Here is a 13,364-nt window from a genome sequence, read left to right on the forward strand (position 1 = left end):
TTTAAAAAACTTTAAACAATCAAATGGAATCTTTTTTGAAGTTAATTAGGATATGCTAAAGGGGTTTTGTTTAATGGCCAAAGTTTAAAGGGATCTTTATCGAAAAGAAGCAAAAGGTCTTTTCACTGACGCCACAGTACAGGAGGTCCTTGTAATTTGTCCTTCATAAATGACCTTTTAATTTTAGGGGTAGAAAATAATTTATCAAATCTGAGGTGGAGAACACTAAATATCCCTTTATTTAATCAAATCCGATTATCTTGTTAGTTGTCACGATGTCCATAGAAAACAAACGACTAAACGAGAATAATAAACCAGCAGACGAACGTGAGTGAGTGTTCTGTTTGTGTTTTGAGAGACCGAGATACGCTTGAGATGAAAATCAGTGTAAGCTACTTCAATTTCCACCCCAAAACTGTCCCTCAATACTCCAACAAACCTCAAATCTCCCTTTTCTTGTCGCCATTACTATCGACATTGTCTTTCAATTCTCCACCCACTAAGAATCCCTCTTCTCCCTTTGATCTCAGTTTTTTCAAGCCCAAATCACCTTTTCCCAATTATGCAGTAAAGGCGGAGCTCGAAATTAGGGTTTGCACGAATAGGACTTGCCGTCGACAGGGATCGCTGCGAACCTTAGAAATTCTGTCCGGTCTCGCTCCTCCTGATATCTCAATCAACTCCTGTGGCTGCTTGGGCCGGTGCGGCTCTGGACCCAACCTCGTCTTCCTGCCTGATGCAATTTTTGTCGGTCATTGCGGAACCGCCTTTCGTGCCGCCGAAGTACTTCTAAATTTCTGCGGCAAGGACTTGTCCGAAGCTTCCAAGAATCTCGAGGCACTTGCGCTAAGAAAGAGAGGTGAGGAGGAGCTGGAGAAGAGTAACTTATCTGAGGCTGAGGCTTTACTCTCTGAGGTATTCAATTTGTCATGACTTAACATTTTGCAAATCTTCCAGTTGAAAATACCGTTACGATAGTTACTTTAGCAGTTGTTTTATGTGATTTTTTCCCTTATTTTTCTATTTTGGTTAATCTTAAAAGTTAACAAAGCAATGAAGCAAAAAGGTAAAAATGTTAACAAGGCAATGGTAGCACTATAGCGACAATTATTGAATTTTTTCAGGTGTTATAAATAGGAATTTTACCTGGGGTGGTTCTTTGGGATGTGATCCTCTGTATTCCCGCTCTGTCCATCTTAGTGTCCTCCCATACACGGAGAAAGACCTGTTTCTTTACACAAGTTCGTTAGTTGACTAGTTCCCACTCCAAAACGGGCGAAAGTGGAGAGGAGGGGTTAACGATCTCTGTATACACTAGTAAGTGCCACGTGATTTGCACTTGGTAATTTTTTATGACGATGATAGTAAATAATATATTTTCAAAAATTTCTATAATTCTTTTATATTTCTCTGTCTATAAAAATTATTCTTATTTGTTATACTTATTTTTGTTTGATATGATGAACATACATATTAGAGATGTTTTCTACAATTTTTTTATATTGTTTATATTTTTCTGTGCTTTTCTCTTTTATAATTTTTATTATTATTTAATTATGACATCAAAGGTTGACAAATTTGACCTAAAAGGTTGGAATGTTGGCTCACCACCAAACAGGAAAATTACTCCAATATTGGGTTGGTTTTAAATTTGCATTTTTTTTTATCATCAATATAAGGATTGTTCTTTGTCACACTTACTTTTCTTTAATATAGTTAATTAATATAAAATATTAAAGATGTGCCTTAATCCCTTCATAACTAAACCTCCTAATCCTATTAGGAAATTAGAGTAGTTAGGGAGTTCTTAACTTCAGCCCACTTTCCTACTATCTAGGAGTTCTAACTAATTAGAAACTTTCCTAGTCAAACTAGTCAAGGATCTAACTAATTAGAAACTAATAGGAAACCTTTCTCACTAAGACTCCTAACTACCTTATTCCTAATATGAATTCTAAATACATTAGGACATTAAGTGAGATATCTAGGCTGTGTTTGGTTGCAATGCAAATGCAAATATGTACACTACATATTTACTTATTTTTCGGTTCATGAATGCAAACATGATTCACATTTTAAACCGTTTTTGCATTCATCTTGTTTGTTTGAAATCGGTGCAAAAGTGTGGGCCCATCATTAAATGCTCCAACTATCTTATGCTCCAATGCATTAACTTTGGTCAAAAAGTTAATTATCAAAAGAACACAAAATTGTATCCAAAAAATAGGTACAGTAATGCTCTCTTCTCAGAGTACAAAGCTGTCAGAAAATACATTTTTACTCTGATATGGTCTGGTTAAATGTTTCTAGTAAACACACATCCTCACACCTTAGGTTACAACCTGAGCAGACTGATTGCTTCATTACTTGGGTGGTGTGAGAATGTCAACTTTGTCAGGATAAACTCTTCAAGTTTATCCATTGGTTGTGAACATTTAGTTCCATATTGGAAAGTTCATGTGGTCTCATACCATAGTTTTAGCATTTTTATTGCATTTTTTTGCCTTGCTTCTAAAAGGTGCATGCCTCATCTTGCGCCTCGCGTCTCATGCCTTGGGTGCAAAATGATCCTTGTGCTTTTTATGCACTTTGCACTTTTAAAACATTGGGCACACACCACTTGTGAATTAATTTGGCTAAAGCATATTCTCTACGAGATTGATGTTCTTTTGTGATAATCAAGCTTCCACTCACATTGCTTCCAATCCAGTTTTCCATGAAAGGACTAAATACATTGAAGTTGATTGTCATTTTGTAAAAGAAAAGGTGACAAGTGGAGATGTTGTCACATCATATGTGAGATTAGAAGATTAACTAGCAAACTTATTCACCAAGAGCTTAAGTCGTACCAGCCTACTAGGATGAGTTATGTCTGTAACATGCTGGAGCTTTATGAGATATATGCTCCAGCCTTCACCTTTTCCTTCTTTTACACTTCTTTTTCTTTTCTTTTAAGTTTGCATAATAAGAAAGAAAAGAAAATTCAAAAAATATAGGGGTTGAGCGCCTATTTTTGTCCTAGGAAAAGAAGAAAAGAAAGTGTGGAAGAATGTGTTGATTGGACAAAATTTTAAGTTCTTCCTTGGTTATTGGGATAGCTTAAGTTCTCAAAGGTTCAAGAAACCAAACACCAACATGTGTGTTGATTGAACCCTAACAAATAAGAAAAAAATAAAAAGAAACTAATATATAAACCCACAAAATGAATATTTTTGTTTAAAAAATCTATTTTATTATTATAATTTCAAAAGTAAAGAATATAAAAATAATTAACAATGCCATGTACAAAATAGTTTGGTGTTTAAGCAAGGTGACCTTCCATGAGCACTTTGTCGCCTGGGTGTTGCCTTGACAACCATGAACTCTATTGGCAACATGCTCAATCTCCACTTTGTTATTAATTATTCAACCAAGGTAATGGAAGAGGTCACATTGAGTTATCTCTTGGTCTCCAATCCTACTTGTACCCTGGCTTTTACTCCTATTATTGTTAAATTTGCATTGCCTACTTATTTTGAAACCTCCTCTTCCTACTGTAGAAAGGCTAATGATTTTGTAACTTGTAATTTATTATTGTTTTGGTATGGAGGGGGGATATCGCCATTCACCACTGTTTATGATCATCCTGAATTTAGAAGGATTGAGATGAATATGGCACTAACCATGCCATGTGTCTTATGGTTGCAGGCTATTGATCTTAAACCTCTTGGAGGCTTGCATATTATTTATAAAAGCAGGTTGGCTGAATTCATATTCTCAAAAATTTTTATTTTCTTCCATGTAAAAAGAGTAATCAATTTAGGGAAATGACTGAATCAACCGATGTGCTTCACTTTGTTAAAAATACCTTTATATTTTTTTTTCTGGTAATACTTCAGAGGAGCTGGTGGTTTGCCATTTCCAGCTTAATATGACAAGTTTACAACAATATATCAATTTTGAGTCTTGTATAGTTGTATATGCTCTGTAGTATCTAGGTCTAGGTCTCCAATCCTTTGGGGTCACATAAACAGACTTGTGTTTTTCTTCTCTCAACTTATCTCACATTTGATCATTGTCTTACTTTTCATCAGGGACCTGACATGAATGCTGGAGGAAGTTTGATCCATTCCTAGAACATTCATGGATAGTTTCTTTCCTTCTCTGATGCTATTACACTAGATGGAATTTCATTGTTACTAGTTCCTTTCTTTGTTTCCTTTTTTTTTCCTTGCTTTTCAGGTCTGCTGCAAGATTAGCAATGGGTAACTATTCTGGGGCTCTTGAAGATGCCAAAGAAGCTTTTACCATAGCTCCTCAATACCCTCAGGTAAGGGTTACTGTTCATTGGGCAGAGCATTTTACAAGTTTGGAACCAACAAGCATGCTTCAGTACTTTCCTCCTCCTTAGGCTGTATTTGTTTGCATGTAATATGAAGGAAACAAATGATTTATATGAGAGCATTTGTGCCAAAAAAGGTCTGTATACAGTCCCCCTCGCCCCAAGACCCCAGATAGCTGGGAGTAATGGCCTTTATATACATATATAATACATTACCTAATCTAGCCTTTATATATACATATGAAATATACAGGAGGGTTCTCAAGCAGAGACGTAGCCAACCCTATGGGTCCCAGAGGACTACTCTATTAGGTGGACAATGAGTTCCAACCATTAAAAAATGTCTTTCTTTGATGGATACAACCATTTTTTTGATTGGTAAAATAACTTCATTACATAATGAAAAAAGAATTTATATTACATATTTTGTTCCTTGCACCCCATTACAAATGTTAGCCTTGCCTTTATTCCTTTACATTTCCTCAGCTTGGAATTGTACCCCAAAATAATTTGTTTCTAAAAGCCTCATCCTTTTTAGATGCTAACTAGTTTAAATGCTGCAGGCTTATCTCTCTCAAGGTGATGCATTTTTGGCTATTGAAGATTTTGATGCAGCTGAGAAATCATATCTAACTGCTTTACAAATTGATCCCTCGATTCGCCGTTCAAAATCTTTCAAGGTTTCATTCATTTCTTCCAAAAACTGAAATAGAAGAGGAGTCATGATTGGGATCTGGGGTGGGACAGTATGCTGCCTTACCCCTGCACATACAGAGGCTGTTTCCAAGATTTGAAACTTTGAACCCTGGTCACCCAGGTCGTAATGGAGCAACCCAACTGTTGCGCCAAGGCCCACCCTTAGTAAAATACTAAAATCAGAACCCACTTTCCATGGGTGCCACCTTGAAGTCAGTACCATAATAATTCATGCAAAATACTTCTTCCCTTCCTAAACATAAGCTGTGTGTTTCTGTCCCAAGGAAAATGGCGTAAAAAGTTGCAACACCCAAAACACACACACATTGCTCTGATCCAAAAAACTGAACAATCTCTTTTTGATTTGAATACAACTTTGTCCTGGGTGCAACTTTGTCCATGATACAACTATGGAGGGTTCTCCATTCCCATCATGACATGGCCTGAGGTAGTCTTCAGGAAAGAGTATAAAATTGGACCAAGAAACTGTTGCTGTTTTGTTTATATTCTTCACTCTTAAGATGGTACTGCATCCCAACTTCAACTGGGACAATACCAAATGTTGGTCCTAGCTACCTGGGTCTTGGGAGGGGTGGACTGGATATGAACTTTAGTCTTTTTTGCACAAAGTGACTACTGTGAGATTTGGATCTGTATTCTCATGCTTCTCAGTCCCCAATTTTCATTGCCATTACATCAAGTAAGTGGCCCATGCATAGGTTGCATTCAAACTTGAAAGCATGCACCTTTTGTTCTATTGTTCTTTCTGAAATATGGTTGTCAATGGTCAGATTCTGGTGGTATTTCTAGATTTGAAGCACAAATACATATTTCATGTTACCTTGATCATTTTAAAAAAAGCACCTTTAGCATTTCTTACACATGTGGCTGGTCTCAGACTCAAACTTGCGTTCTCACACACGTCAGCCAGAGCTTGCAATGTTCATCTTGATCCATCAAAGAAAACTTGCATTTCATCTAGATGTTAACAACTATAATAGGGTTGCAACACTGAATTCTTAACAACTTGATCAGGCTATATATATCATTGTGTTGTCTCAACTACACGGGGTCAGCTACATGAATCCCATTCCTATATTCTGTGCTATTTGGTTCCTTATCCATTTTTAAGTAATGGGTTCCCTAAATAATTTCTCATTACCTAACCCATATCCTTTCTGTTCTGCCCATAACTCTTCTAGTCCCTTCTGTTTACAGATTACTTCTTACTGGCGTTAAAGATGCTCCTCTGACCATGACTAAACCATTTTAGTCTAGTTTCCCTTGTTTTTCCCCCTATTCGAGCTACTCCTAACTTTATTCAAATAAATTCATTTTCTGTGCCCCATCCTTTATAGTTTTTTTCATTAATCCATATCAGCATTCACATTTCTATCATGTTCATTTTTTGGACGTTTTTTGATTGCACAAAACTCCGTTCCAAAAATATTGTTGACCTTATAAATATATAAAGATTTTTTTTTCTGTTGACTTATTCTGTAGTCATTTCACATGCAGGAACGGGTTGCAAGGCTTCAAGGGAAACTCGTTACTACAAATATGCCTTCGTAGTTCTAATTTGACCAAAGTTACATTCATACTCAAGTGTATAGACAATCTAATATGTAAATAGTAATGTTCAGGCTGGTTTCAGGTTAAGTTGTATTTGCCATTCTTTTGCCATAAAATTAATTTTTTTGGTAGTAATTTTGCCATTAAATTAATTAAACTATTGATTTTTGAGCTTACCTGCCATTTTGTTTTTTTTTTTTTTTTTCTTTTGGATTTATGATGTACTTGAAATTCAAATGGTTTCTCGTTTTATTTCAGTTGGGTTACCGAAAATTGCCCTAATATTTTGTTATCACTTTTCATATATTATTTATTTATTGTTTTCTCCATAACCTTTCGTGTACGATCTTTTTTTCTTTTTTTTTTTTATAACTAGTGGAATGGCCCGTGCGATGCACATGGTATTGGTGATGTTTGACTATGCTTTTACATCTCAGGCATAAATGAAAGTTGATATACTGTTCAAGTCCTAAGACAATTATATAATACATAAAAAAAGACTATCCTCACACAAGGTTCAAAATATCGATACGCTCGATATGCTAGTATGGGCATATTGGGCATTTTGATACTTGTGCTTTTTACTTGTTTTTTATTTTTTTTTTCAAAACTAGTTCAGGGGAGCCGGTCTAGGACCCCTCCATCCCTTGAACCGGCTAGACCTCTGATACACCCACTGTAGGGGCATATCTAAGGGTCCCGGAACGACACGTATCGGCCGATACGTAATGATACTTTGAACCTTGTTCTCACAAAATGCTAAGATCCAAATTTTATAATTATAAAATGTTGGTTGCAAGTGCATTAGATTAAAACATTAATTCACCAAATCAATGATAAAATTACATTCAACGACATTATATACAGATACACTTCATCCCAATGAAACAAAATTTATGGAGAATTGGAGATGCCACTCTTAACCGATTTCCTCTTTTGTGATAACTTAAAACTTATGAAAATAATTACTATTAATAGTTAGAATTAAACTAAGCTATTATGTTAATTTAATTAATTAACTATTGAATAGCAGAAGTCATTATTTGAGATGACTATATTGAAGCATCATGAGGGAGATAGAGGTTGTAAAGGGATTTGCATCGTTTTAATTGGGTAGCAAGAATAGCCAATGCAATGACAGATGCATTGGCTAAGCAAAGGGATAAATAAACAACATTTGTTTTGGGTGCTAGTTGGAAACATAAGAAAAAGAAACCTATCATTATAGTAGACAAACCCAAGTTATAGTGGAGAAAAATCAAAACAAAAAGTAAGAATTTTTGAAATTTCTCACTTGCTGCTAAAAATCCTTACCTATCATTATGTTGCACCAAACTACATTTTTGGGAGGCCTGAACTAAAAAACCCAAAATGCTGAAAAACTACCATCAGTTGAACCACCGAAATTGATATTGATTTTAACCCTCTTTGAATATGCTTCAGTGTTAATGAACTAAAATACCTATACCCGATCAATAAAAATCTATTGTTAAACCAAAATAGTAAAAATTCCATTCATGATTCAGTAATCTATTGCTCATAAACCAAAACAGAAAATTTTATTTAATTTAATCACAAAAAATAGGAACAAAAAACACAAAACAGGATATCTTTTTATAAAATCTAATTAAAATCAATTGAATAATGCAGTTATATTCATTAAAAACCTAAAAGATAAATGAGAATGACATGTAACTTTAGTTATTATTTCAGTCAAAGTTATATAAAGTACCTTGATGTTCTAGAAAAGAGTCTAAAATCTCAAAATTTTTAGACTTTCACAAGAGAAAAAGAAACATAAGAAACCTAAGTTATAGTGGAGAAAATCAAAACAAAAAGTAAGAATTTTTTAAATTTCTTACTCGCTGCTAAAAAGTAAAAATCATAACCCAACTACATTGTTGGGAGACCTGAGCTAAAAAACCCGAAATACTGAAAAATTTATCAGCAACTACATTGTTGATAAACCAAAACAGAAAATTCTATTTAATTTGGAAATCTATTTATAAAACCTAAACCTAAAAAGATATATGAGAAAAACAAAGGTTAGAAATTACCACTAAGATGGGCAAAATCCTGACACTGCTGAGAACTATTCCGACAAAAAAAAAGTAAGAATTTTTCAAAATTTTCACTTGCTGCTAAAAAAGTAAAAATCAAAACCCAACTACATTGTTGGGAGGCCTGAGCTAAAAAACCCAAAATATTGAAAAATTTATCAACAACTAGATTGCTAATAAACCAAAACATCCGACAAACAAAAACTAAGGATTTTTTAAATTTCTCACTTGCTACTAAAAAGTAAAAATCAAAACCCAACTACATTGTTAGGAGGCCTGAACTAAACAACCCAAAATACTGAAAAATTTATCAACAACTACATTGTTGATAAACCAAAATAGAAAATTTCTCACTTGCTGCTAAAAAGTAAAAATCAAAACCCAACTACATTGTTGGGAGGTCTGAGCTAAAAAACCCAAAATATTGAAAAATTTATGAACAACTAAATTGTTGATAAACCAAAACAAAAAACCTAAACCTAAAAGGATCTTACCACTGAGATGGGGAAAATCCTAACACTGCTGAGAAGTATTTCAACATGCATTTCGCTTCGGTCTTCTTCCTCTTAGCGCAATAAGTCCGATTATCTTCGAAATCCAAGAAAATAAACACTTGGAGTTCCATACGTGACAAGTGTCAATGCCGAAACACCCTCTGCTGCCTTTCTCTTATTTGCCTCTTAGCACCAAAATCATTCGTGAAATGGAGAAGAGAAACTTCCTGTTTTCCAATGCCAATAACAGGGTGTTTGCCAAGTAGGACAACCGACAGCATTGTAGGGGTGAGAAGGGGAGAAACATGCATTTGCTATTACGAATGGATCAAATGAGGGTGTTTTGCCCAATATTACGAATGGGACAAATCAGGGTGTTCGTCCAAAATCTACTTGTCCCATTCTCTTCAGGCATTTTAAGAGGGGATACGATTGGAAATATGAAATCAGGGAGGGGGTAGGATTAGAAATGTAAAATTAGGGTGTTGGAGTCTAAGATGTTCGCCCAAAATCTACTTGTCCCATTCTCTTCAGGGGATACGATTGGAAATATGAAAATCTATTTGTTCCATTCTCTTTAGGGGATACGATTGAAAATATGAAATCAGGGAGGGGGTTGGACTGGAAATATAAAATCAGAGTGTTTACTTGTCTCATTCTCTTTAGGGGATACGATTGGAAATATAAAATCAGGGAGGGGTAGGATTGGAAATATAAAATCAGGGTGTTGGAGTCTAAGGTGTTCGCCCAAAATTTACTTGCCCCATTCTCTTCAGGGGATACGATTGGAAATATGAAAATCTATTTGTTCCTTTCTCTTCAAGGGATACAATTGAAAATATGAAATCAGGGAGGGGTAGGATTGGAAATATAAAATCAAAGTGTTTACTTGTCTCATTTTCTTCAGGGGATACAATTGAAAATATAAAATCAGGGAGGGGTAGGACTGGAAATATAAAATCAAGGTGTTGGACGGACGATTCATCCATTTCTTCTTTTTTATAAATGGGTAAGATATTGAGCACGATCTTAATGATGCTGGACTGATTAGGAAATTTGAGTATAATTAAATATTGGGTCATTTACTAGAACACCTTTTATAGTTTTATGAGTCTACTTATACGTACCCTATAGTTTTTATTTTACTAAAACACCCCTCATAATTTGCAACCTATTTACTTAATTGACCTTTCATTAAAAACTATTTGGTTTGGCATCTAAAAATAGTACCATGATCACATAAACTAAGTGGAAAATGTTCAAGGGCATAGATCCATGGCTGTTTATTACGAAAGTACCCATAAACTGAGTGGAAAATGTTTAAGGGTAATGTATCCATAGTTGTTTATTCCAAAGTACCCCTAATACTTTTTTTTTGTATAGAAAATAATGACCAAATATAACAAAATAGAGTGGTTGTTCATGTCTTATGAGGGGCAAAATTAGCATTTTTATTTTTATTTTCTTTTGATTAAATTTATTTGAATTGATGTTATGATCAAAACAGTCATTTTCCACTCTCATATAATGGAAGGTCGATTAAGTAAATTGATTGCAAACTATAAGTCTGTTAAGACAAACACGAACTATAGGGTAGGTTTTAGTAAACTCATAAAACTATAGGGGGTGTTTTGGTAAGTGACCCTTAAACATTTGGCTGGATAGGCATTAGGGATGAAAGTGTATGGCTTTATGCTAAATAGAAATTTGAATTGAATTTTAGGACTAGCAAACAAACATTTAGCATTTTGGTTTAGGGTTATTGATCAAAATTGTTTTAGATCACTATAGAATTTTGACGAATAATGAAAACACATTAAGGGGGCATTCTTTTTTTTGGATTTTGAGAGAGGGAAAGTTGGTTAATGGGATTTTGGTTCCCATTAACGAAGAACCCTGTGTTCATTTTTTAGATTTAAATAGGGTCCAAGGAAAGTTTATTTTCCTGTGCATCACTTACTACGGTAAGTGATACCCATCTCCTAGGTGGGTAAATAACTTTCCCACCTGGGGGGAAAGTTGCTAACACTTGAATGAGGCAAAAATGCTCATTTTTAATAATAAATTTTTATGGCTAAAATGGTCGTTACCTTATTTACATGGGAAATAAAAGAGCATGGGTAAATGCACTTACCCGGGTAAGTGTTTCTCATTAAAAACTTGCCTAGGTATTTGCATTTACTCGGGTAAGTAACTTATTGAAAAGCAAACAAGGCCTAAGAGATATAAGAAAATAAGGGGAGTGTAATAAATGATGCAAAATGAATCTAGGTTAGGATGAACAGTAAGGACAATTATATTCAATTCTGATTGGTTTACAACCCTAATCTAAGTTAGGCATATGGATTTTCCTCTCGCATTATGGGAGTCTCTCTCCTGTCGTTGTGCAAGCCTCCCCTAACCTTTGCCCCCTTGTAACCTTCATCTCTAATCCCTACTATTGTTGCTTGATCTATTTTGTTATATGCACATGTTAGAATTTCAAACTTTGTATATAGGAATATCCACACTGTTTACCTATAATCTGAGAAGTCCTCCCTTGTGCTATACCTTCCTTCAATTTGATATTGATACTTAGGGTTGGAAGGTTGGTATTCCTTTGGATGATATAATATAATAACAATTTTTGAGCTCATTGTCTATAATTCAACTGTGCAGATTTTAACCACTGAATTTTTGAGCTCATTTTCTTTTGAGCTTATTGTTTTGAAAAATCTTTTTCCATCTTGGATCTTCTTCATTGCATCCTCCTCTCAAGATCTATGTTTCTTGCTTTTATATTAAGAACCCAAGATCACATTTGTCAAAGCTTTCATAGTTTTACTATGCTTTTTGCTAGATATACAAATAATGAAGCACATGACCAGGCCTACACTGGAACCCACACCAACATATCAACAAGATCTCTCTCTTGTTATCCTCATTAGTAGTTTCATGTTTCTATAAAGAACTTATCTACTTCTTTTTATACATAACCATTTCATTGGATGTAAACAACCTTCAAGAGAAGATATAAATAGATATTTTGATGACTCAGAAGATTGAACATTGATTTTACTTCCTCAGTTCAAATTGCTTCTTGGTATTAGTGCTTGATACCTAAACCTTCTTGTGCTTTGTTTCTTGGCTGTTTGAATTTGTTGCAATAACATCTCATATGACTTTTGGAGCTTCCAATCAGGATGCATAATCTTCTTCACAATTAAGATAGTCTCACCAACCTCATCGCGATCAAGATTAGACAGTAAAAACTATCTAATTTGGAAGTTTCATGTTCTTCCCATACTTAAAGGTGCAGGATTTCTTGGTTGTTAGATAGTGTATGCCCTCAAGATCCAAATGTGATGTAAACTAATATTATTATGAATAAGATTTCGGTTTTGTTGGTTCATTACAGGTGTTATTGAGTATACCTTTATGTAACTTGATATACATTATAAAATTATGTATAGAGACATTCATGACCGGTATATAGGCTAAAGTGTTCTAAATCAATGAACGAACTATGACAATTTATTCTGATAAGACAAGCATGACTTATACTACCTAATAGTGGTGCAATTTGTCTCAACTATCTAGGATTTGACCCAAGGTATAACTATATAAGTATGGGTGTTTATGAAACATTATACTTGACCATTTCAATATGCTCCTAAACCTTTCAATTAGTGGAGTAGTTTGATTGTTGTCTTTAGACTTGATAATGATACCAAATTGAGTATCAAACTTGTCTATTTTTATATGACAATTAGTAAGGCAATTTTGGGGTCAATACCTAGGCATGATGGAGCATATTAGGATGATATATATTCTAGTAATCATTGTGATAGGACCTACCACTTTGTCAAATAAAGAGAGTATTCCCAACATACTCTTTTTTATGGAAACTACAAAATTGATACAGTAGATTTCAATGTGTTTTGAAATCGATTTACAATATTTGTATTATATATAAATAAATAGTTTATTTTGAAAATGGTTTGTAAATTATTTTCTCAGGGCCCATCATTAAAGAGAGTGTGACATTGGACTTTGAGATTAGGGGAAGTAAACCTTTCTCAATTTCCAATGTTATATATTATTAGTAGAGATACTACATTGAAAATAGTCATTTAGTCCTATTTACTTGATGGATATTATTCAATTTAAACCATGTGAGACAATGGATAAGTATATGGTAGTAATGGGACCGTAGTACCTCATTGTAAGTATAGAACAAGA

General features: G+C 34.3%; 1 protein-coding gene across 2 annotated transcripts; it reads left to right on the plus strand.

Moving 5' to 3' along the window:
• Window positions 1-264: 264 nt before the first annotated feature.
• LOC104611788 (tetratricopeptide repeat (TPR)-containing protein) lies at window positions 265-6,765 on the plus strand. 2 transcript variants are annotated; one of them, XM_010278999.3, is made up of 5 exons: window positions 266-915; window positions 3,688-3,737; window positions 4,222-4,309; window positions 4,885-5,001; window positions 6,536-6,765. In XM_010278999.3, the coding sequence occupies exons 1-5, from the start codon at window positions 376-378 to the stop codon at window positions 6,587-6,589; spliced, it is 849 nt and encodes a 282-aa protein (XP_010277301.1). In that variant the 5' UTR covers window positions 266-375; the 3' UTR covers window positions 6,590-6,765. The 2 variants fall into 2 exon arrangements, with proteins under 2 accessions (XP_010277303.1, XP_010277301.1); XM_010279001.3 differs by lacking the exon at window positions 4,885-5,001 and having other exon boundaries at window positions 265-915.
• Window positions 6,766-13,364: the final 6,599 nt, after the last annotated feature.

This window comes from Nelumbo nucifera, chromosome 4, assembly GCF_055504915.1.
Source record: "Nelumbo nucifera cultivar China Antique chromosome 4, China Antique-T2T, whole genome shotgun sequence".
Classification (NCBI taxonomy): domain Eukaryota; kingdom Viridiplantae; phylum Streptophyta; class Magnoliopsida; order Proteales; family Nelumbonaceae; genus Nelumbo; species Nelumbo nucifera.